Raw genomic sequence first — 25,096 nt, forward strand, 5'->3', positions numbered from 1 at the left:
AGCGAGACCCGTACATTAAAACCACTAAACTGCCAAATGAGCGGAGAAACAACGCGGGCAGAAACACAAAGAGGATAAGCCAGACATGAGCAGCATTTCCACCGGCGAATAATATTCCAGGGAGAGAGACAGAGCTGGATATGGATGCTACGAACATCCCACTTGATGCCCTCATTGTAAAGGTGTTGCTTCAATACAAGCATTTTTCAATCTGGTCCTCGGGCTGATTTTGACCTGTTGGCCCAAGGGTGATCTGTGTTCACCGTACCAGAGGGCAAGGCAGGCAGAGAGCAAAGAGTCCCCAGGAATGGGGAAATCTGAGGCTGGGGAGGAGCTGAGTGTGCACTGGGCTCAGCTTTGGTCTGATAAGTTTATCAAGCACTGCCGGCTGCTAACTGTCAGCCACGAAGCAGGCCTGTTAGGGAGGAGGAACAGCTCCCAGGGCAAGATAGGACAGCCCATGCCTTATCGGAGTGCCTGAGCCAAAGAGGGAACTGGAGAGTGAGCACTTTCCAACCACTTCATCTGAACAACAGACAGATTGGCAGGAAAGCCCTGTCAGCCCTTCGCTTCTGCTTCCCAGGCATCAACAGGGAGCCCCCATCCATGCAAATAACCCTGGTAAGTGCAGCATGAGAGTTGCAAATGTGAACATAGGGGCCTGAGGGAATGCACGGGATAGGTTTTCTTAGGAACATTGCCCAGCAGAGAGAGTCAGATTTACAGCAAACAATTCAGAAGCTTACCGAGCAAGCTGCTCCTGTTCAGTGCCCAGAGCCACACTTCTCCCCCAGGCTGCCTTCCCTAGGTTTGGGAGGGGAATCGAGCACTTCAGAATAATACTAGTCACTAAGTTTTGGTGTACAGATAATTGCTTTGTTTTCCCTTTACTGTTTCCGAAAAATAGTAAAAAACCTCAAGTGAATAGAAGAGGAAAAACTTGACCGTTCCCATCTGAGCTGCAAGAGTGTGGGCCAGCAAATGCCCCTTCACACCTAGTCCTAGGGCAGCAATAACCAAATCAATACAGCTGAAGATCGTAGCAGAGAGACTCTCCTACATTTGGATGAGCTCCCTTGGACCTGTGCAAGCTCCCTGTCTGTATCTCTCAGCCATGACAGGGAGGGTAAGAAGAGATTCCTGCATGGCGCATCCTCTGCTTGGTTTCCCTGCTGAGGATGGGCCGTGCAGGATAGAAGCAGTGTCAGATCAGCAGCTTCAACACACTGCATTTCTTCAGTCTGTCAGACCACACTGTTATCAGGTCACTGCTCATTTAGACCATGTGGACAGCTGTCATCCTGCATCTCACCCACCTTTGGGTCTTTGGCTGGGTTCAAGCTGGTGACTTGGGTCCTGCCTGTATCAGGGGATTTTACTGAGAGCTGGCCCCAGTGCAAGCCCTGACCCTGTGCTGGGAGGATGTGTTCATACTTGGCTGCCTGGGTGCAAGTGCTGTCCCAAGCCCTCCATGGGATATGAGGCAGGAAACCTTCTGCAGCAGCCAGGATATCTCCAATGCGAGCTGGTCACTCAAAGGCTCCCTTTCTGGTAAGTAACATACCTAGGAAGCGATTTAGCTCCTCCTAAAGCACATATCTAAAATAGGACAGAAGTCATGCCTTCAACGCACCTACTTCTCTCCCTGAAGAGAAAGGGAGCCTAGTATCTGTAGACATCTAAAGTTACATGAGATGAGTCACTCCCCTGTGGTTTCTGCACCACTCTCAGGCTGAATTTCTCACAGCTGTTTCTGCTCCAACCCATAATCTACTGTTCTCCAGGCCATGAGCAACCTCTAAGCCATTTAATTCCTCTGTGCATCAAGGGCTCCTAAGCAAGTTCTAAGTACAACAGCCACATTCAGCACTGGCCAGCACAACTCTGAGGTTCAAGGCTTCCTCATGAAGAATGAAGAGTTAAAAAACCCCTACCCCGTTGATTCTGCCTTCCTCTTGAATAATTTTAAAGCAATGGGACTTTATCTTACATTCCAGGCCCTTCTATATTAGGAGCTTTGGCGGGATTTTTGGCAGTGGTCAAGTCTGCTGGTTTCTTCTCTTTATAAACTAGAAGTTATCTCTTGCCTCAGTTGGGGAAGGGGAAGTCAGAGATGATGGAGCATTCCTGTTCTTGAAAGGGCCCCATCCTGAGAGTGTGGACATGGCGAACCAGCATGTCAGTCAGACATCCCTGCCCCAGCTCCTTATTTAGATCCAGCCTGTGGTAGCTTGACTGTAAATCAGTCAGGCTCAGTGGACACCCAGGTGTGACAGCACCTGGAAAAGAGACTCCAGAAACTGCAGCTGCATTTTCTGATATCATAGCATCACGGAGAACGCTAAATATGAGACTCAAAACTCAAAGAAGAAGGATTGTATTCCTGGCTTTGACATTGTGAGCTGATCTGAGCCAGTCACTGTCCCTCCCTATGTCTCAGGTTTCCCCATTTGCAAAGTGAGGATAACAACACGGACATGCTCTGAGATCTACAGATAAGAGCAAGGTAGAATTGCCGCACACGCACAGTAATCTTACACTGGAGTGGCATTGTGAAAAATCCCACAGAAAATGCATAAAGCATCAAAGCGAGGTCTCTGCATTATGATCTGCCAACCTGCATTTTTCTCTTTAAAATATTTGCCCAAATTTGAGTAGGACAACTAGAAATGGAACTCGGGTCAGCTGGAGTTCCAGTCTTGTTTGTTAACCAACTTTCTATCTTACCTCCTTGAAGTATAACTAAGTAGAACATCCCAAGTTAAAACTCTGTTCTTAGGAAAAGTATCATGTACTATTGGTAAGATTTTATTTCTGAGTTCTAGAAGATACTTATAAAAATATCCACAAAACTCATTTTCTAGTGCCTTACAGGAAAGGCAGAGCTAACAGAGCAGGCAGCCTTTGGTTTCGGAGTGAATGCACATGGGACAGCTGAGGTCTCCCATCTTAACTGGAACTTAAGGAAACAATTAGCTAGGAAGTCAGAGCGCCATGTCCGCGTGCCTGCTGCATAGTGCCGCAACAGTGGTGTTGGAGGACTCAGAAATACTAATGGTATTTTGCATTTGAATGGCACACACTGCCTAAAGATTTCAAAATGCTCCACAGAGATGGAAACACCTTATCCCTGTTTTACTGCAAGGAAACCAAGAGCCAGGGAGAGAGAAAGTAAAAGGTCATACAGAGAGCGAGTGAAAGACCTAAGAAATGAACCAAGGCATTTTAGCTCCCAGCTCTTATTTCAATCATTAGGCAGTGGGCAAAATTCAGACCTGTTGTGATATAAACAGCTGCATAAGTTGTACCAGTGGAATTTGGTGCATTCTCTCCAAATAAACAGGCAGATGACTGTCTTGGAGCCCTGGCACATCTTTGCTTACACTATACCTTGCTACTGCAAGTCTGGAAGCAGCCACTACATACCATGACCTATTTCAAGCCAAATTCCTATTTTCTTAACTATGTGTTCCCGCTGAAGTGGGCACAGCATACAACAGTCAGCAGGATTTAGCCCCTAGCCTGCATCATTATAAGTTTTGCAGGACATACAACACAAACCTTGTGGTTGTCAGGATCAATAATTTATATTTTTGGGGCACCAGCTCCTCGGCCCCACTTCCTCAATCCCAAAGTCCCCAGCAATCTTAGCTCGGAAGGGAATGTGACTCAGGCCTTCAACTGAAGGGCTGTCATCTGCAAACCCTGAAGACTGGATGTGGCCGTGGTTTTATCACTGGCCACCAGCTGCCTCTAGAGCTCTTGCCTCCTCCCCAATGATTCAGCAAATCTTCTTCGAGAAGAAAAACAAGCACACAATTGAACAAATCACAATGTCAGATTACAAAGATGAGGGGGGAAAAAACTGCGGCTTAAAGGAGGGAGATAAAAGCTGGTGAAGTCGCACGATCCAAGGACTGAAAGGCCTGGCAAAGACTTGTTTTTTGGATGGGGGCAATAATAATGTGAAAAATAGGGTTGTCATTTGGATTCCTTACACTGTGAAACACTGCTAACAATAAAAGAGAACACAATGTGGAAGGAAATGAAGCATATTCTGCCCTCTGCTATCTGGGCATTGCACAGGGCTGATATGGATTTTTACTGGTGTAGCTGAAAGCTGAATAGTCCATTCTGGCTTACACTGGAACAAAGTTCCACTAAGCAAACTATTTTCAGAAGGAGTTTCTGCTCTCCATAACCAAGATTTTCAACAGTTTGGAAGCCCATTATCAGGCACTTTGAACATCACTGTTCCTGAAAAAGAAGTTCTGTAAGTCATTTTGTATCTAAGGCATGGCAGAGGGCAGTTAAGAAATAATGTTTTAACTTCTGACAGTTTTGGCCACTGTATCATATTTATCTATTATAGCCCTTTTCCATAAAGATTTTGTTTCCTGCTGTAACAGCTCCTGAGGTGGAACACAGTATCAGCTTAACAGCTCATGGTACACAGTCTATAGAATAGAAAGTAAAGAAGAAACTTCAGTCAGACCTTAGCTAGGAGATGTAATATTTCCCCTAATGGCATTTAGCCCTGACGCTCCAGTTAGAGCCCAGTCTTCCAAGAATGTTTGCAATTTATGGAGGGCTCATGTCATGTTTGTGGAATCTCTCAGCCCAGTGGGTCCTCCAATACTTGTGAGACAGAGATGCGACCTTCCCCTAGATTAAATGCAACACAAAAAATAAGCACAGAAGGAAGAGGAGCTCGAGAACTGTGTGTATGGGTGTTGTGGATGGATAAACTGAAGCTGACTTACTTTGGTCTCATATTGCTTTTACACTCTTGCTGATTTACCTCACTAACCAGCACAGAGCCCAATGTTTTAACACTAAAGTACAACTAAGCAGGACTGACTTACCTTGCTATGGGTTTGTATATTCTCTGTGAATATTTATGTATTCACCTCACCAACAACTTCCAGCTCACAAAACCTCCTTGCCCCCTCTCCAAGGGCTCCCGGAGGGAACAGGGTTTTGGTGTACGTACTTACAGTGCCTGCTGCTCTTCCCGAGGAAACACAAAGGAAGCAACCCCAGCACAAGCCAGAGAACCACCTCTCAAGCTCACCCAAGGAGTTAATGCTATGTAAGCCATATGTGAATAATGCCAGGGCTGTCTCCTTTTAAAGTGTTTCCCTGTGCAGTGCTGCCACCTGCTCTCACAGGTTTGGGGGTTTCCTCTCAAGTCTAACAATAATCAGGTGGGCTCTTCAAGCTCAAGTGTCAGAGCCAAGGGAATTACAGTTTTTAAGCTGAAAAGGGGAGACCTTATCACCATGTTCCAGTATTTAAAGGGTGGCTACAAAGAAGATGGAGACTTCCTTTTTACAAGGAGTCACATACCAGGGGTAATGGGTACAAGTTACTCCTGGGGAGATTCTGATTGGACACAAGAGGAAAATTTTTCACAATGAGAACAATCAGCCATCGGAATAATCTCCCCAGGGAAGTGGTGGATACCCCAACATCGGACACTTTCAAGATTTGGCTGGACAGGGTGCTGGGCCATCTTATCTAGACCATGCTTTTGCCAAGAAAGGTTGGACCAGATGATCTTTGAGGTCCCTTCCAACCTGGTATTCTATGAGTCTTTGATGCTATGAAAATGTGGTACTACTGCACCCTACAGGCTGAAAACAGCGAATATATAATTTTTTTTTTAATCACAATTTCTAAGCCAGGCTCATTGCTTTGGGGAGGGAGGCTGGCTCATGGCTCCTGGGTATTTGGGGCTGGCCGTTCTGCTTCTGCCCCATCCCGGAGCTCTCACAGAATGAACACACCCATTGCCCACCCTGCTGGGACAAGCAGGAGGAACAGCAGTGGCTGTAACACTAACACACAAACACACACACACACACGGAGACATGCCACTAACCCTAACTCAAGGACTCCATAGTGGTGAGGGAAGCGGGGCTCAGCTGTGCTGGAGCTGTCCCGCACACCCCGGCTGCTGTGCACAGCGTACCCACGGGAAAAGGGGAGCTCAGGGACGGGGGGGAGGTTTGTTTCGTGGGGTGGAGATGGGATGGAGACCTTCACCTGTTTAAGCTGCTGCCTTGTTCTGTTTTATCCCTCTTGATTTGGCACAACAGAGGCAGACATGCTTGAGAAACTGCCTGGACAGCAGAAACCTCGGCAAAAGTCCGCTTGAGGACTTGCCGGGTGAGGGGACCTGGTGATCTGGTGAAGATGACTGCCTCCCCCAGCACGCTACACGCAGCAGTAGATGGGGATGCAGTGAGCCCGGCTTTCTGCCTGCTTCCCGTGGGCTGGCGCCGAGGGGAGAGTGTGCAGGAGTCGATGCCATCTGTTCCTGTGACCATGCTCCCCGGACCTGTTCCCTCCTGGCCCCTGGCTGCTTTTGCCAGAAGAACAATCTGTGAGATCTCCCACAAGAAACATCTTTCATTTTCTCACTGTAGTCCTTCGTCGGCACTTTTTGAAAGAAAAGAAAGTTCTTATTTCTAGATTGAATTAATAACTGCATTTCTGTCTTGCTTTGTCCCCGTACCCTACTGAGCTGCAGTAACTACAGTAGAGCAAATGCAGAGGGTGAAGCCTTTTGTGCTGCAAATGCATTTCATACAAATCAGCAGCCAACTGCCTGCGGGTTTTCTGTCAGATAGTACAGCGGACCTCTCCCATCAGGCACCTGTATGTAGTTTTGCAGGGTTTTTTTTTTAATTTAAATTTTTTTTCCTCGGTGGTGTCATGAGAGTCTTTTAGGGCACCAGTATGTGATTCCAGAATCCATGGGGAGGTGGGGCCAAAGATAAACCAACCCGTTGCTCACATGGCTGAGTCCCTTCTCTTCCGAAATCTGGAGCACAAAACTTCCATTTTCTCATGTTCCCGGGAAGGCCCCAAGTCCATGTGTGCCACAGGCAGAAAGCAAACCCGATTCTTTCCCTCTTTCTTAGGGAGGGATACAACAATCCCCAGGTCTCTGGTGAGAACCTGATTGGCCTCAGCAGGGCCCGTCGCCCTCACAACGCTATCTTTGTGAACTTTGATGATGAAGAAATCCCAGCTAAACCCCTGGATGCTGCTGTACAGACCTGGAAGAAAGTGTGCACCAATCCTGTGGATAAAAAGGTGGAGGAAGAGCTGAGAAAGGTACGTGCCTTATTCCTGAGCTGGACTGAGAACTATACTGTGGCATGCAGACCTCTCCGAAAATTGTTGTGGTTGTAACTACTGCTGGCTCTTCTGAAGGTTTTGTGATTGTGTTTCCTGTTTAACCTTGTTAACGAGTGAGATATGGGCCTGTGTAATTACGCCAGGAACCCGAACCCAGGCTTTTGTGTTCCACTCCAGTTTGATATCGGCTGTCCTTTGTGCCCTTAGCAAAACACACATTTGCTTTTTTTGTTCTCTAATCTATGAAATGAGAAGGGCTGCACTGGCATATTCTGCCAGGGAAACAGGAATATTTGGTGTCCTGAACAGCTGCAGCTCCCCTTGAAATGATGGATGGGATAAAAATTTGTCAAGGCATGACAACGTCACATCAGGAAAGTGAGTGAGTGACATGTATCTGAAATGCCACTGAGGGCTGTGACATTTTCTTCCTTATTGTTGCCCATGTTCTGAAAATGAATTTTGCAGTGTGCCTTCTGCAGAGCTCTCCAGTCCTTTTGGAGAGTAGACTGGCTGCTGGATGGACATTGTCTGTTTTTCTGAGGATAACGATGGGCAAATCCGAAGTCTGACTGATATAACAAGTCTCGGCAGACGCCACTGAGACTGCTATGTTCAGTTCCATGGTTGTTTCTGTATTATTTTAGTCCATCCTGTCTGGTTTCAGAATGCAGTAAAAGCCAATATCAGTGTCCACCCAGGCAAGCTGAAACTTCTGTTGCCGTATTTGGCCTATTACATGGTGAGTCTGTATATCTGCCCTTGCGCCTGTCTGAGGCTGCTAGGAGGCAGAGCAAGGGAGCATGAGCTGGGTGTTCCTGGTTCTCTACATCTCGTGCAGGACGCTAGGTCTCTGCGCCAGCAGAAGGGCTTTCTTTCGTTAAACAAGCAGTGAAGATGGCAAAGAGCAGCTGGCATATGAGTCTGGAGAGGATGAGGATGATGAAGAGGAGGAGGAGGAAGAGGACTTTAAGCCTTCTGACAGGAGGGAATGAAAAGGGGAATGAAAATACTGTGCCGTGACTTCAGCATTGAGCCTCGCTGGCAATCTTGGAAATAAAGCCAGCAGGAAAACACACTTTCTGGCAGGGAATAATTCCCTTCTGCGGGAGGTAGTGTATGTTGTCCTCACTAGCTGATGCACTTCTCAATTCTGTAGTTAGCAAGGACCGAAGGAAGCAGGCAATGGGGCAGAGCTTCAGGGCCACAGAGGTTGGCCACTCATTAGTCTGCCATTGCTGGCCGGATTGTTACCACTCCGTCAGAGAAATGAAAGATCTGCTGGCATTTTCTGAGTCTTGTGGATTCCCCAGTGTGTTACGAGTGCAAGTTTTCTCGTTAGTGGCCGATAATATAATGCATGGTTTAATATGACTTCAGCCTCCTGCACTTGTGTGAGGCTTCTCGAGGCTTCAGCATTTTTTTACGTTCTCTGGAGTTTTGTTAGGCTGAGATATTTCCTTAGGTTTGGCCTCTAGCCCACAAAAGCAACATCTGCAGGGCTCTCACACAGTGACGCCAGTCTACCTCAGCAATGGTTTGGCGTCAGCCTACTGAAGGACAAGTGTGTAGAGGCTCCCCTGGTTTACCTTAGAGCCAAGACTGGGTCATGGCATTGACACACAGCGGCAGTCCTAGTTATATATACGTAAGCCTCCATTTGAGGACTGGCTCCTCAGGTGTGCGCTCACCATGGCTCGCTGGGAGATCCTGTGCTTTGCCTTGTGCTCCTACCTCGGGGTAGCATGGGCTGCAACCGTAAGTACAAAAGCAGTTCTTATGGCTTTGCAAGACATTTTGCCTGTTCCTGCCTGAATGAGCAAACTCCTGCTATGTCTGGTCTGGAGCCCATGAAAGAGGGCCTGCAGACCGTGACAGCCAAGACAGGGTGTTTTCCTGCCCTAAAAATGGCAAAGGCTCTCAACAACTTTTTTCCAAAAGTTCCTGCACAGTTCTGTGTCAGGTCTGGCCTGGTTTACATCTTAAGGCTGTAGGTCCTCACCTTCAGCCGTTTATCTTTGGGAGTGCAGGGGAATTGCTGCTGCCTGTCTGCTCCGAAGGGCAGCCTGCAGGACATCTGCACAGGCACATCTCCAGCGGCAGCTACCTGTGGGCTTTCCACAAGGGTCCCAAGTGACGGCTGGGGAAGGCGGGCTGTGAGTGGGTCCATCTGGGGGACTGAGCAGGGCAAGGTGTGGGTGCTGGCAACATGGGAAGCCAGAGGCATGAAGGACTGTGCAATGGATTTTCTCTTCTCAATGGTGCCACGTGTAGCTGGGTGTGGTGCACACCGAGGGAGGTTTTGTGGAAGGCGAGAGTAAAAGACTGGGACTCTTTGGGGACTACATCGACATCTTCAGAGGGATCCCCTTTGCTGCCCCTCCAAAGACTCTGGAAGACCCCCAACCTCATCCTGGCTGGGATGGTAAGATCCAGCTTTTGAATGCCTTCGGTTTGGGGTTTTATTTTCGCTTCTCTCTCTTCAGTCTGTTATTGACAAGCCAAAGATGTTGTTGCCTGCTTTCATCCACTAAGCAGCGCCAGGGAAAAGCTCTTAGTCTCATGGTGGGTATGAGAGTCTGTGTCTAAGTGTTCCCAAGCAACTCAGGTAACTACATGAAGTAACAAATCCGAAGCATGGCACCTGCATCTCCCCTACCCATGCCTCGGCTGTCCAGAGCTAGTTCACATGGGAAAGGGTCCCGCTTTGTCACTCTCTCAGGCTGGTCACAGTGGCTGGGGAGGCTTTGCTGCCTCTGCATTGGACTCACGGAGGAGAGGATGGATGGACAGACAGCTTGCAACCAAAGGATGGAGTTCATGCCTCTAACTAAGACCTGCTGTCTTCCCTCTCTCCTCTCAGGAACACTGCAGGCAAAAAAATTCAAAAATCGCTGCATGCAGATGACGCTTACACAAACTGATGTCCGCGGGAGCGAGGACTGTCTCTATCTGAACATCTGGATCCCTCAAGGGAAGAGACAGGGTATGTGCTTGGCAGAGACCTGGGCAGGAGATTCTCAGTTGCTTTTGTGGACAAATTGCTGTGGAGCATCTCTCAGCAGCTATGTTCCCATAGTGGGCAACTGCAGGAGCACTGATTTTCAGAGGGAAAGGTGGGAGCCATGTCAACCAATGTCCCTTAGCTGCAGCCTGTTGGGAGTTTCAGCCTCTTTTACAGAGCGTGGACTTTCTTGGCCATAGGCTATTGCAAAGCATCATGTCTGTTCCTGTCCAGGTGGAGCAATGCTCAGCGAGTGGGTATGGGGACGGATGGGCAGCACCTTCTAGCTATGTTGTGGCTCACACTGCTTTTCTTCCTCATCTCCCAGTCTCTACCAAAATGCCAGTGATGATCTGGATCTACGGTGGCGCCTTCCTTGTAGGAGGGAGCCAGGGAGCCAACTTCCTCAATAACTACCTCTATGATGGCGAGGAGATTGCCGTACGGGGCAACGTGATTGTGGTGACCATCAACTATCGCCTGGGGCCCCTGGGCTTCCTGAGCACCGGAGACGCAAACTTGCCAGGTACCGTAGCTGCTCCCTCTTCAGGGGACCCTGTCACGGGTCCCCAACTTATCAGCTTTGCTGTGCCTTTGCTCAATGGTGGGTGCTCTCTGTTGCTCAGGGAACTACGGGCTGAAGGACCAGCACATGGCTATTGCCTGGGTGAAGAGGAATATCAAGGCCTTTGGGGGTGACCCAGAAAACATCACCATCTTTGGGGAATCAGCCGGTGCTGTCAGTGTCTCCCTGCAGGTGTGTTGTCCTTGTTGGACCCCCGCAGAGCCACTTCTCTTCTCTGTAAATGGGAGAAATGGTCCCCTTGGCACTCCGCCGCTTTCCTCCACACACGCCGCCTGATTAACATCCTCTCCTACCTGGGGACAGCAATGCTCAGCCTCTTTGCTTTGTAGCTGCTCCTCCTTCTTCAGTTTAATCAGTCCCGCCGCTGCAGGCATGTGTCCTCACTTTTGGGATCTCTGGTGAAATAGCATTTACTTGCCATGTCCCCCTGCTCTGCTCTTCTTCTCACTATATCACCTTTTAACTTTAACTGCTGAGACTGTTAAATAGTACAAGAGCTGGCAGCTTCCCTGGGCCTGCTGCACAAGCTGTGAGGCGATCGGACAGGTCTGGCAAGCGATGGTTTCTTCAGGAGTTTGTACCTGAAACCCTCTTGTTTCTATTTTGCACCACAGACGCTGACCCCAAAGAACAAGGGCCTGTTCAAGAGAGCCATCAGCCAGAGCGGTGTCGGTCTCTGCAGCTGGGCCATCCAGAGGGACCCACTTGCCTGGGCTAAAAAGGTAACATGCAAGTCTTGCTTGAGGGAATGGAAAACAAAAAAAGGGATTCCCTAGAGAAGAGCATAACTAGCAAGGGATTCGGCAGGAGCCATGCTGCCAAACGCAGAGCTTTAGAAACATGCTGCTTTGAGATTAAAACCAACCTCTGCCTCTGTGAAGCTGGTCATGAAGCCTGGCTTCAGAGGGTAATGCTGGGAGGTTTCTCTCTCTCCTCCTGCAGGTTGGACAACATGTGGGCTGCCCCACAGACACCACCGCCGCCTTGGCCAACTGCCTGCGCGTCTCCGACCCCAAAGCTGTGACGCTGGCCTACCACCTGCAGCTGATCAACCTGCCCTGTAAGTCCCCCGGCCACCCAGGGCTCACCGTGGCTTTGATGGGACACTGGGGTGATTGCCAGGAGTGTTGAAGCAGTGCTTGTGTCCTTCAGAAAGGGGACAATAATGACAGATCTCGCAGTTGCCCTTCCGCAGGCAGGTGCGCATTGTGCTGAATGAACGCTGTTCATCACGCAATGGCAGCAGTGGCAGAGGAATTATTCAATGGCCATGCCTTGGCTCCAAAACAGCTGTTTGGGCTTTCTGTTCTGTGAAAGCAGCAAGAGCAATTCCAGAACACAGCTCACAACAAAAAAATAATTGACCACAACCCTGCTATTTTCATTTGAGTCGCTGGGTGGAGTATAGGACTCTCACAGCAGGTAGGGAACGCTTCTGCTTTTGCTGCCTGTGAGAATTTCTTTCCCAAGAAGACTCTCGTCTGCTTGCTCTCCTCATACTCCTAGTAAATAGCCTTGCTCAGGACAGACAGTGGCCAAGCCACCGCTGTGCAGCTGCACTGGCCTGAGCCAGCTGTCCTGGCAAGGAGTGAGCACAGCCAGATGGGGTGGGGAGGAGAAGTTCTGCTCTTCCCTACTTTTGGCTGGGCTTTTTAGGAAGGGGCTGGGGGAAGGAGGAGAGGAATTGTTGATGTTACCTGCCGGTACTTGGCTGGCAGATCTCTTGTTCCTCTCCCTCATCTACAGGCATGATGTTTACTGAACGTGATCCTGTGGTCACGCTGAAGTCACCACCCAAGCTCTCATTCACCTCAGCCTATTCCTTCCACAGTTCCTTGAGCCATGGGATATGCCAGGTCACACATCTGTCTTTTCTCAGCTGCTAACAGACTCCGGTTTTGTCTCCTGCTGCAGCTCCCCTGGTTCACACACTCGCCCTCACTCCTGTCATCGATGGAGACTTCCTCCCGGACATGCCAGAGAACCTCTTTGCCAACGCTGCTGACATTGACTACATTGCTGGGACCAATAACATGGACGGACACTTCTTTGCTGGCATTGATTTACCTGCTATCAACCGCCCACTTGTGAAAATCACTGCGTAAGTGAAGGATGCTCTTAAAACCCTTAACAGGAGGAACCTTATCTTTAATGTAGCTCCCAAACTCCAAGGACTTAGACCTGAGTGGACAGGGCACTACCTTCAAATCAGGATGTCACTCCAAGCCAGGGTGCCTAGGGCATATGCTGCCAAGTCCAGAGCCTTCAAGAGAAAGGACCAGCTAGTGGGGAAGCCTCCCCATATACCTTTAAGGTGCTCCTGAACTCAGCACCAGCAATAGGCTTGGCAGCCCTGATGCTCTCTGTCCAGAGCAGGTACATGCCAGACATGCTGGGCGCCCGCCCTGTAAGTCTCCTCTTTGTGGATAAAAGGAGCTTGTGGCCAATTTGGCCCCAAGCTGTTCTGCTGACAAAGCTGGGAAGCACGTGCCCACCATCTAAGACCTGGAATGAAATCACTGGCTTTTACTCCACCACACCGTTGCTAACCACAGGGTTGGGTGTGAACGTCAATGGGAGCTGGGATCCATTTCCATGAACCCTGCCTCACTTGAAGCTGCCCGTCTGTAATTAGTTGATACTACTTGTCTTTTCAGGGACGAGGTCTATAATTTGGTCAAAGGACTTACTGTGGACAGGGGCGAGCAGGGAGCCAATGCGACATACAATCTCTACACGCAAGCGTGGGGCGACAACCCGGACCAGGAGCTCATGAAGAAGACAGTGGTGGAGCTGGCTACTGACTACATCTTCCTGGTTCCCACAGAGTGGGCACTGAATCTGCACCTGCAGAATGCCCGGTGAGCAGCTCAGCCCTGGCAGGGCCCAAAGCCCGCCTGGGGGCTGCGTTTCCAGCACAAGGGGCTGAGGAGCGGGTTAAGAGGGCTGAACTTGAAGGAGGCAGGCTTTTTGGTACTGAGTACATGCTTACACATAGCTCGTACAAACACTATTTCTCTAATGCTGCAAGGGAGTCATGCTAGGGATTTGTTTTAAATTCCCGTTAAAACACGTTTTTGCTTCCCAAAAACTTCAGACTTCATCCCAGCAACGTTTGATGCCGCGAGACATGGCAGTTGGATGATATGAGGGTTAGGGTGAGAATCAGAAATGGAAGTTAAAAATGACCAGACAGAAGGATGTTTTCTCCTGAGACCACCTCTTAGATGCATGTGAGCATCTTCCAAGGCTGAATCTCTGGCTCTGCTGGTATTCGGAGCGTGGTTATGAATCTGCACCCCTTTCTCTGCTCTCCACTCGCAGCTGCTTAGCAAGTCTATTTTATTTCCCCAGGAATGCCAAGACATACAGCTACTTGTTCTCCCAGCCATCCCGAATGCCCGTCTACCCAAGGTGGGTAGGGGCAGACCATGCTGATGACCTGCAGTACGTGTTTGGGAAACCCTTCACCACCCCCCTGGGCTACCTGCCCAAGCACAGGACTGTCTCAAGTGCCATGATGGCTTACTGGACCAACTTTGCCAGGACAGGGTGAGTGATTCCAGTTCCACATTTGGGGCTTGCTGCAGCACCTCAGCCTGCTGCTTTTGCCTATTAACTTCTCAGGAGCAATTCCCAAAAGCGGGGTGTCCTCTGTCTGTACTTCTGTCGTGAGCCTGGCTCTATGTCTCCCAGATGGTGGAGTTTGCTCTGGGTCTTCCTCATCCAGAGAATGCCTGGGGACAGCAGAGGCATTTTCCGAACTTGTGAACTCTGCTTAAACTTAATGATGAGGTTTGTTTCCGAATCCTGGCATTCAGATAGGAGTTAAGCACCTGCATGCAGCCAGGGATGATGCTCCTGGGGACCAAGGGAGGAGACTGCAGGTCGGCAAGTTGCTCCTAGCAGGCAGAATTGCTATTGCTTGTCCCAATGTCAAACTCTCTCTTTGCACTCCCTTAAGGCCTCACTTGAGCAGACGGGGTCCCTGCCAAACACCACAAACCTTGCTGCATCCACAAGCTGCCCCGATAAAACTGAACTTCTATGTCTCCTTTTTCCCCAGTGATCCCAACAAAGGGAATTCAGAGGTGCCCGTTACCTGGCTGCCCTACACCAGTGAGGGCAGTTACTACCTGGAAATCAACAGCAACATGAACCAGGACTCCCTGAAGCAGAATCTGAGATCCCGGTATGTGAACTTCTGGAACTCGGTCTATCGGAGTCTGCCACAGGTTGCCAACATCTCTGTGACTGAGGAACTGCTGTGGAGCTAAGAAAAACACCTTTTAAAGATAGGCCCAATTCATTAAAGGCTTGCTTGTAACTGAGCGATTCCGGCTTCTCTGTGTCTTTGCCATGACGGGATTTTTCTCCCTAACATTGAGGTCAGGCAGCAAGCAACATCCAGTCTCTGGGCAAAGTGTGTTCCCTTGGCCCATAACACAGCAATGTCCCGGTGAAGCTGCTGACACACGGAGCCGTGGCTCAGCCTGCTCTGCCAGCCATTTGGCTCAGGGTTTGTTTTTCCTCGTTGCCTGCGTGAGCCCCGGCAGGCCAGGCCCAATCCTGACCCGTCCTCTGGATATCCCCGCGTTACCATCAACACCCACGCTAATAACAAACAGCTCTTAGATAATTACAGCTGTAATATATGCATGCAAGCCAATTGGCGAACTGTTGCCATACGCGCGCAGAAATCAGCTCAGAAACTCAAAAGAGGGCAAAATAAACCCACGGGGGCAGGTTGTTCCGCACTGGTTTATGGGCACAAGTCCCTGCTTGGCAGTCACCAGGCTGGGCTGGGGAGCTCCAGCTCCGAGCCCGGGCGGGAAGAGGAGCATGAGTCCCCACGGACCTCCGCCTCCGCACCCACCCACGCACCCACCCACCCACGCACGGCCCGGGCAGGCCCCGCGCCGCCGCAGTAGGAACCATCCTGCGGCGGAACCTTTGTGCCGCGGCCCGCTGGGGCGGGGGGGGGAGCGGTTGCCGGGAGGGACCGGGGCGTGGGAGTGATGGCGGCGGGGAGGCAGTGGCGGGAGCGGGGTTCGGCTGTGCTGGAGCTGCCCTGCACGCCGCGCTTGGTGTGCGTGGAGTACCCGGGGCTGGTGCGGGACGTCGGGGCCATGCTGCGGACGCTGGGAGGAGAGCAGGGGGTGTCGCGGGTGAGGGGGGCCCCGGGGGATGGGGGGGGCGAGGGGGGGGCGGAGGTTATCCGCGCAGAGGGGTTGTCGGGCGGGGATCCCAGCCCCGGCCCTGGGGAGGGGCTGGAGGCAGGGGCGGGGCCGGGGCCAGGGAGCCCCCCCGCTGTGGGATCCCCCTGTCCGGGCTGTTCAGGCCCAGCATGTCCCCACGCAGGCTCCACGCGTGGTTTTGGGGTGCCGCTGCTCTCCTGGGCCGCTGCTGTCCACGAGAGAGGAGACGGGAGGTGTCGGGCAGGCTGGGAGCGGCTGCGCATCCCCCTGATGTGCTGCCGGTGTTGGTGGAGCAGGGATTCATATCCCTGAGGTGGTGTGAGAGGAAACGGCTGGTGCCCACGGTTGAGGGTGTGGGGCCGGAGGCCGGTGCCAGACAGTCCTGGGGAGACAGGCTGTGTGGGTGCAATGCTAACGGAGACTGTGCCTGCCCTTGCTGACAGATCTATGCGGACCCTGCCAAAAGGCTGGAGCTGTATTTCCGCCCCAAGGACCCTTACTGCCATCCCGTATGTGCCAATCGCTTCCCCACCTCCACCATGCTGCTCAGGGTGAAGAGGAGGACCAAGAAGAAGAAGCAGGTGGACACCGAAGAACAAATCCAGCCAGAAGTCCAGTTTGAAATGGAAATTCTTGGGACTGTCACCACTGTTTACAAATTTCAAGGTAATACTTGGGTTTGTGTCCACGTGGCTTAAAGATGAGTATGTCTGATGGGAAAGGGAAGTGTTTCCCTTTAAACAATTCAAGACTGGAAGGAAAACCAAGTGTCCTGTTGTTACAGCCTCCTTGCTGTATAAACCTTTGCATAAACTTATTGGACTCCTGCTCCTGAAAGTTGAGTGTTGTGAGAAATATTGTTATATTCACAGTGAACTTCACAATGTTTTCACTTCTGTTTCTCACAGGAATGTCTGATTTCCAGTACCTGGCAATGCACTCTGGTCCTGATGGCAAACAAACCTCCATGTATGACAAAGTCCTAATGCTCAAACCAGAGAAGGAAGAATTTTTCAATAGAGAATTACCTCTCTACATCCCACCACCAATTTTCTCACGTCTGGACACTCCCGTTGACTATTTTTATCGGCCAGATATACAACACCGGTTAGTGCCTTTTCTCATAATGTAGTACATAGCTGTGTTGGTTCTGGAATGGACAGGTAGTGAAACATTTTGCTGGTTTGATATATACTTCTAACAGACAAGTCTTCAAGTTAAGATTTCCTTTTCCATCACTTGAAGATGCCTCCAGTCCCTTCTGACTTTGGTGTTGTTATAGGATCTCTGCTCTTGAAGCATCAGAGCAGCACTAAATACATCGTTCATGTATTTCACGTGTTTAAGCTGCTGCCTTGTTCTGTTTTATCCCTCTTGATTTGGCACAACAGAGGCAGACATGCTTGAGAAACTGCCCCGACAGCAGAAACCTCGGCAAAAGTCCGCTTGAGGACTTGCCAGGTGAGGGGACCTGGTGATCTGGTGAAGATGACTGCCTCCCCCAGCACGCTACACGCAGCGTGGGATGCAGTGAGCCCGGCTTTCTGCCTGCTTCCCGTGGGCTGGCGCCGAGGGGAGAGCGTGCAGGAGTCGATGCCATCTGTTCCTGTGACCATGCTCCCCGGACCTGTTCCCTCCTGGCCCCTGGCTGCTTTTGCCAGAAGAACAATCTGTGAGATCTCCCACAAGAAACATCTTTCATTTTCTCACTGTAGTCCTTCGTCGGCACTTTTTTAAAGAAAAGAAAGTTCTTTCTTATTTCTAGATTGAATTAATAACTGCATTTCTGTCTTGCTTTGTCCCCGTACCCTACTGAGCTGCAGTAACTACAGTAGAGCAAATGCAGAGGGTGAAGCCTTTTGTGCTGCAAATGCATTTCATACAAATCAGCAGCCAACTGCCTGCGGGTTTTCTGTCAGATAGTACAGCGGACCTCTCCCATCAGGCACCTGTATGTAGTTTTGCAGGGTTTTTTTTAAATTTAAATTTTCTTTCCTCGGTGGTGTCATGAGAGTCTTTTAGGGCACCAGTATGTGATTCCAAAATCCATGGGGAGGTGGGGCCAAAGATAAACCAACCTGTTGCTCACATGGCTGAGTCCCTTCTCTTCCGAAATCTGGAGCACAAAACTTCCATTTTCCCATGTTCCCGGGAAGGCCCCAAGTCCGTGTGTGCCACAGGCAGAAAGCAAACCCGATTCTTTCCCTCTTTCTTAGGGAGGGATACAACAATCCCCAGGTCTCTGGTGAGAACCTGATTGGCCTCAGCAGGGCCCGTCGCCCACACAACGCTATCTTTGTGAACTTTGATGATGAAGAAATCCCAGCTAAACCCCTGGATGCTGCTGTACAGACCTGGAAGAAAGTGTGCACCAATCCTGTGGATAAAAAGGTGGAGGAAGAGCTGAGAAAGGTACATGCCTTATTCCTGAGCTGAGCACTATACTGCAGCATGCTGTGTAGGAAAAAATGCATGCAGCCATTTTCTCTGACTTCCCCAGAAATTCTTGGTGACTGTAACTGACTGATACAGCACGTGTCAGTAGACGCCACTGTCTGAACGCTGCTGTGTTCAGTTCAATTATGCAAGTCAAGATTTGAATCTGTCTTTGCAGCCAACTCACATGAAGTTCCTTTTTGTGCCACTAGTTCTTACGTGACTGTTCTGATAGCTCGTACTGAGGGCTAAAGGCCCCAATACAGAAGAAAGTCTGCTTGGAAAGCTGAATTGCCATTGGTAACGCACTTCCCACTGTTTCATGGTTGTTTCTGTATTATTTTAGCTCTTTGAAGTCCGTCCTGTCTGGTCTCGGAATGCAGTAAAAGCCAATATCAGTGTCCACCCAGACAAGCTGAAACTTCTGTTGCCGTATTTGGCCTATTACATGGTGAGTCTGTATATCTGCCCTTGCGCCTGTCTGAGGCTGCTAGGAGGCAGAGCAAGGGAGCATGAGCTGGGTGTTCCTGGTCCTTTACCATTTCTGAGGTCCTACCACTAAGTACCTGAGCTTAATGTTATGTAAAGAGAAAGAGGGAAGGGAAGCCTTGCTTTTGAACAGAAGTTAAAGCCATGGAGGATTCAGTAACTGTTCGCTCCATTGGTTCGAATTGGCTTTGCAGTTCAGTGAGACACTCAAATTGACTGTCCATCTGGCAATGGTAGCAGAATTTTTCCAAACAAACGCTTTACTGTGACCTTGCAAGTTAGTTTGTAAAAGCACACAAATATTTGTGCTTCAGTGCGTTGATTGCCCAAGTTTCAGTTTATAAATACTGGCGTGGCAAGTGAGGAAACAGCTGGTAAAAGAAATAATCTTTGGGCAATGAGGGGAAATACTAGAATTTTCTAAGAACCTCTGCAACACTGTACTGTTTTTTTTGTAACCATCTTCCCCCATGTGTGTTTATGCAGTTAACAGGTCCTTGGAGAAGCTTATGGGTTAGGTTTGGGTATGACCCCAGAAAACACCCTGAAGCAAAGATTTATCAAGTACTGGACTTCCGAATTCGCTGTGGAATGAAATATGGTAAAAGGGCCCAACCCACAGAGACGGTCTCTCTGCTTTCTGGTTAATCCTGGTAGTACTTTTCTTTTTACTTGTTTTTCAAACTCTTTTGCCATATTTCTGCTCTGATGAAGATGACATCTTTTGAGCTCATTGCTTACCGTAGTTCTTCCGTAAACTCCTTTAATACTTTATTTCATAGTATGCAATATGTCTTTCCTCATTTGGCCCATTCCAAACTCAATGGACAGCTGGCTGACTTTCCTCCTCCACGTGTTCAAAGCCCAAGTGGATGTAGCAGACCATCTTCCCTCTTGCTCCGGGGAGGCACTGAGCAGTAGATTCTGTTGCTTACATAGTAGCTTTTCCTCAAGGACCTCAACATCTTGTGCAGGACGCTAGGACTCAGACTTGGGACACAGGGTTCCTGTGCTCTGATTTTGCACAGGGCAAGTTGAGGGAAAGGACTTTCTGAGGTCATCTACTAAGTCTGTGACAGAGCTGGCATCCAGTCATTACCATCAGATCACATCTCCCCTCTTTCCAGGTTAAAGGGTTTTGTTGATCCGATAGCTCTCCTCTCCCCACCTTGCTAAAGTCACCGTACCCCAAGGATCAGCCAGCCTTTCACACACCAGTCCAGCACTTCTGTTACTGAGCTAGGGATATTCTGCAGGGTGCTTGCCCTCAGGTCATTACTGGTTTTCTTTTTTCACCTCTAGGTTACGCCCCTAATGATATGCCCGTGAAAGCAAAACGCAGCACGTATAACTACAGTCTGCCCATCACTGTCAAGAAGCAAGGTACGCTGTGCCAGCAGAAGGGCTGTCTGGCTCTTCTGTTTCTTTGTTTACCCCATCTTAGTCACAGGTGGTGAAGGGTCTCCTGTGTTCTAGCTGAGCCAAAATTGGAGCTTTATTTCTGGTTATATGGCTATGGTGCTGCTCTTATGCCAGCAGAAGAGTCTCCTGCTGGGAAGTGTTGTGAGAGTCTTGGATGCATGTCTGGCTGAGCCACAGTATCTATCAGTAGACAGAAGAGAGTTCTGCAAGCAACAGTGTGGGAATTCAGTTCATCACATTCACTTCTGTTCAGTGATGGTGCAGAGTAAGGGGAGAGTTCTCTTTCCTTTGTGAAGAGAGAGTAGAAAACGTTAAAATTATGAACAAATGTGCTGCGGAAAAAGCCGCCAAACTCGCCACCTTTCGTGTGACTGTCCAGTAACATCTCTGAAGAATGAGCAAGACATGCTCAGTTGCTGGGTTGGTCTGGTTTTTGCTGACCAGCGGAGTTGAATCAACATAGAGAAGCGACAGTACCATGCCACAGAGTGAAAGATGTCGCTAATTAGGACTCTCTTTTTTTTGTCTTTCAGTAAGTCACACAGTCAGCGTACATGATCTGAAACAGGGGCTTGGTACGTCCGGTGCATCCGGTGCAAAAAAGCCTGCCTCCAGCAGGTATAAACTGAAGGTAAGCATTGCTCTCTTTTACCAGAATCTTAAAATAGCTTAGTGAAAGAGGGGTGTTCCCTGTTTTGTCAGTCATTAAGGGGACAGTTGTGAGTTGATGTCCTCAGGTCTACCTGGGGAGCTGCTAGTTGTACATGTCACTACAGAACTTCACCTGCTGTGCACTGAATGTGTCTCTTGCATGCTGCAAGATGGGATTGGTACTCTCAGCCCTAGTCTTAGATGTGATGAGCATTTTGTTTCAATTGATAAAATTAGAACTTTATGGGCAGTGAAGTGCAAAAAATCACCATGTGTTTATCATGTTGTCCTGCAAAATCCAGCAGGGCAAAATAAGTATTTAAACAGGAGTCTTTTATTCTTCCCTTTTTGCTAGAATGAAATCTGTGATCCACTGTTATGCAGTAACAGGCTGCAGACAGAGCTGCAGTTTGAAGAGATGACGTCTGTTTCTCTGCACAACTGTGCTGTTGTGACTATGGCTGCAGTGAAATTTTGCTGCATTCCTCATTCAGCTTTATCTTTTGCCACATGCAGCTCTATGCCTTGGAACTGATCTGTGTTGGAAGTGCCTTGTTCTTGAATCAGCCCATCGGAAGTACTTTTCAGTTAGGCCAGAGTTATCCTGTTACACCATAAAATGCACATTAATCCTTTCCTTCTTTCCTCCTCTTAGGAATCCATCTACATTTTCCGAGAAGGAGCCTTACCCCCTTATCGGCAGATGTTCTACCAGCTCTGTGACTTGAATGTGGAAAGGTACTGCACACTGGCAGCTGAGTCTTCTATTAGAGCTAGATTTCAAAGCCTATTGTTTATATCCAGTCCATTCCCCTCTCTCTCCTTGACCAGAAACTTGAGGTGTTTAGCTTCTGAATAAAAATAGAACGGACTTTTCACACATGAACTTTCTTTCCCATGTGACAATTACCTGAATAACCAAATGTGCTATTCGAACTCAATGAAGTAAAATGGAAGCCATAGTCTGTCTCATTTGAAGCCTACATCTGAATGTAGAAGGCTAACGTTTCCTTCCCTTTTGCTGCTTTTTAGCCTACAGAAAATCATCCGTCGGAATGACGGCACAGAGTCAGAATGCACAGAGCGGGATGGGTGGTGCCTTCCAAAGACTAGTGATGAGCTGCGAGATACCATGTCATTGATGATAAAGCAGATAATCAGATCCACAAGACCTGGTAAGGATGCTTCTGAACATCAGTGTATTGCTGCCTTCCTGATGGTGTTGAGACGTTGTGGGCTGAATAAGGATGTTGCAGTCAGCACTGGGGCAGTAGCATTCTTGTATTTGCCTCCTCCTTTGTGCTACACCTCGTGTTCTTTGTGTTCTAGCTTGTTACAGTGCATGAGCTGAGGCTGTTACCCTGCAGTGTGAATGCGTGTTGGGATTAGGAATCGCTGGGAGTCAAGGTTTTCTGTTTCATCTTCCCAGTATCACGGCCTTCAGGTTTTAAATGTCTTTGCACAGTGATGATCAAGATCTTATTCTTACTGATGCATCTGTTGGTGGCATTTACTTATAATTTCCTCATTTCTTGTTCAATTAGTAACATCAATAATTTTTGCATGATGCTGGGCCAAAGCAGTATCCCAGTGAATTAGGTCAGAATCAGCTAGGAGAGGAGGCACAGCACTGCAGATCTGCTGCTGTTCTGCTAGCGTTCCTGGAGTATGAAAACAGATTGCTTTGGGCTTGATCACATTCAACTATGTGCAACATTAGCTGTGGCTGTCCGGCTTCTGCCTTCCTCTCACTTGTTTTATGAACTCTACTGCAAATGCCCCCAGGTTTCACTGAGAAGCATCACAGTGTCTTTCTTTCTTTCTTCCCAATTAAGCTCTTTTCTCAAATACAACAAGCAGCGCAGACGGCAAAGAGCAGCTGGCATATGAGTCTGGAGAGGATGAGGATGATGAAGAGGAGGAGGAAGAGGACTTCAAGCCTTCTGATGGGAGTGAAAATGAAATGGAGACAGAAATTCTGGACTATGTGTGAACTCAGGGAGCAGTCTGGCTGCTGTTGGGACAGAATTGTCTCTGCTCTTGTTCCTTGAGAACTGAGGGTTCAGCCACCATGCGCAGGATGTGGGAACGCAGAACTTGCCCTAAGATGACGACGATCTCTCTGCACTGACTGCTGTGCCTGCTGATGGCCATCATTCCTGATGTTAGGGAGCCATTGCCTACATTTTCATAATTGCTGGCTAATAAGCCCTCAAGCAAGCTCAACAAACTCCCAAGAAAGAGCCCAGAATCCAAACCAGCTGGTAATACACCCGAAAAGAGAAGAAGTTGCATTCCTAAATCTCTCCATGTGTGGGAAGTATGCCTTGGCCGAGTTGGTGACCATGTGGAAAATAGAAAAGGTGCCTGAGGAGGTGCTGGGGGAAGCACTCGAGTGCTACTGGAGTCCCTAAGGCAGGTGCTGCCCTTCTGCTTGTCTAAGGGGAATGAAAATACTGTGCCGTGACTTCAGCATCGAGCCTCGCTGGCAATCTTGGAAATAAAGCCGGCAGGAAAACACACTTTCTGGCAGGGAATAATTCCCTTCTGCGGGAGGTAGTGTATGTTGTCCTCACTAGCTGATGCACTTCTCAATTCTGTTTTGACTTCTCCAGTAGTTAGCAAGGACCAAAGGAAGCAGGCAATGGGGCAGAGCTTCAGGGCCACAGAGGTTGGCCACTCATTAGTCTGCCATTGCCGGCTGGATTGTTACCATCCCATCAGAGAAATTAAAGATCTGCTGGCATTTTCTGAGTCTTGTGGATTCCCCAGTGTGTTATGAGTGCAAGGTTTCTCGTTAGTGGCCGATAATATAATGCACGGTTTAATATGATTTCAGCCTCCTGCACTTGTGTGAGGCTTCTTGAGGCTTCAGCATTTTTTTACGTTCTCTGGAGTTTTGTTAGACTGAGATATTTCCTTAGGTTTGGTCTCTAGCCCACAAAAGCAACATCTGCAGGGCTGTCGTTAGTGACACATAGCTGTGCTCCTGGATACGTACGTATGTTATTTGTGTATATACACAGAAGCTGCATTTGAGGACTGGCTCCTCAGATGTGCACACACCATGACACCATGGCTTGCTGGGAGATCCTGTGCTTTGCCTTGTGCTCCTACCTTGGGGTAGCATGGGCTGCAACAGTAAGTACAAAGGTATTTCTTATAGCTTTTAAGACTTTATAAGGGGGCTGTGCATCGATCGGTCTGTCTGGGGCACCTCCAGCCAGGGTAAGGCGTAGGTCCTGGCAACGTGGGAACCCAGAGGCATGAGGGGCTCTGCAACGGACTTACCGTTGCAATGCAACAGGGCACTAAGAAAAAAGGAGAGATGCAGTGGACATACCACTGCTGGGTAAGAATATGTGCTCAGGTATTAGCAGGCACCAAGAATAAACACTCTTAGAAATGCTAGGGAAAACACCCGAAACCAAGCTTTCTATCATAGGAGGCCCAAGGCCAAAGCAGCCAGAAAGCCCTTGTGCCAGAGTTCATTTATTTCCCAGCCATTTTCAAAATTCCTCTGTCTGGGAAGACTGCAGTGGTTTGGATGTTTAATTCTGCCTGAGCAGGTAACGGCATTACCAGCCCTGTCTGTACAATACGATCCTTTTGTTTCCAAAAGCTCAGGCTTTAAACTGATCTACGTAGCCAAAGGCACAGGGAAATTCTGGATAGCGCAGCTGCATCTTTAATATCCACACTCAGAATCACCACACCAGCCAAGTAATCTCCACTGATGTCTGTGCAATTATAAAACAGAAAATAAATATGCTGGCCACGCTAGGAAGTGAGCCCTTGAGCACCAAAGGAACGATGCCTCAAACCAAGGCAGACCACTGTCTCCACACCATAAGGACCAACCATTGCATTTACTCTTAAAGCCATTGCTTATATCAAAAGGAGTAAAACCAGTAAATTGGACGTCACATTTATGCAACCGGAAAAATGCGACAGTCCCAACAACTCGCAGGTTCAAATGAACAGGGTTCATTTGAAAATCGGGCACTGGTCCCTCAAACAAAAAGCCTGTAGCTTAACAAAGCTCAACTCAGCAGAGTTATCGTAAGGTATGAACAACAGGCGCAAGTGCCGCCTCCTCCACAGTCGGGTCCACTCTCTCCAGGAACATGCCAGCATTTTGGGGAAGGAGGACAGGACAAC

The 25,096-nt window shown here is 49.0% G+C and overlaps 1 protein-coding gene across 8 annotated transcripts; it reads left to right on the forward strand.

Moving 5' to 3' along the window:
• Window positions 1-831: 831 nt before the first annotated feature.
• Window positions 832-25,017, forward strand: LOC127023804 (general transcription factor 3C polypeptide 5-like). 8 transcript variants are annotated; one of them, XM_050908109.1, is made up of 13 exons: window positions 832-1,551; window positions 6,930-7,125; window positions 9,424-9,574; window positions 10,013-10,135; window positions 10,482-10,679; window positions 10,780-10,910; window positions 11,354-11,461; window positions 11,682-11,799; window positions 12,654-12,840; window positions 13,397-13,600; window positions 14,094-14,291; window positions 14,806-14,931; window positions 16,381-16,556. In XM_050908109.1, the coding sequence occupies exons 1-13, from the start codon at window positions 1,472-1,474 to the stop codon at window positions 16,490-16,492; spliced, it is 1,932 nt and encodes a 643-aa protein (XP_050764066.1). In that variant the 5' UTR covers window positions 832-1,471; the 3' UTR covers window positions 16,493-16,556. The 8 variants fall into 8 exon arrangements, with proteins under 8 accessions (XP_050764066.1, XP_050764070.1, XP_050764069.1 ...); XM_050908106.1 differs by lacking the exon at window positions 832-1,551 and adding an exon at window positions 3,668-5,092; XM_050908108.1 differs by lacking the exons at window positions 832-1,551; window positions 16,381-16,556 and adding an exon at window positions 3,670-5,092 and having other exon boundaries at window positions 14,806-15,070.
• The last annotated feature ends 79 nt before the right edge of the window (window positions 25,018-25,096 follow it).

This window comes from Gymnogyps californianus, chromosome 18 (genome assembly GCF_018139145.2).
Source record: "Gymnogyps californianus isolate 813 chromosome 18, ASM1813914v2, whole genome shotgun sequence".
In the NCBI taxonomy this organism is placed as follows: domain Eukaryota; kingdom Metazoa; phylum Chordata; class Aves; order Accipitriformes; family Cathartidae; genus Gymnogyps; species Gymnogyps californianus.

Bases quoted from the DNA above. Each gene is read 5' to 3' on its own strand.
- LOC127023804 (XM_050908106.1), top strand. From the start codon at position 4,872: ATGGGTTTGTATATTCTCTGTGAATATTTATGTATTCACCTCACCAAC. The intron at 7,126-9,423 runs GTACGTGCCTTA...TGCCACGTGTAG, and splicing joins TGGAGGAAGAGCTGAGAAAG to CTGGGTGTGGTGCACACCGA. The intron at 12,841-13,396 runs GTAAGTGAAGGA...TTGTCTTTTCAG, and splicing joins CCACTTGTGAAAATCACTGC to GGACGAGGTCTATAATTTGG.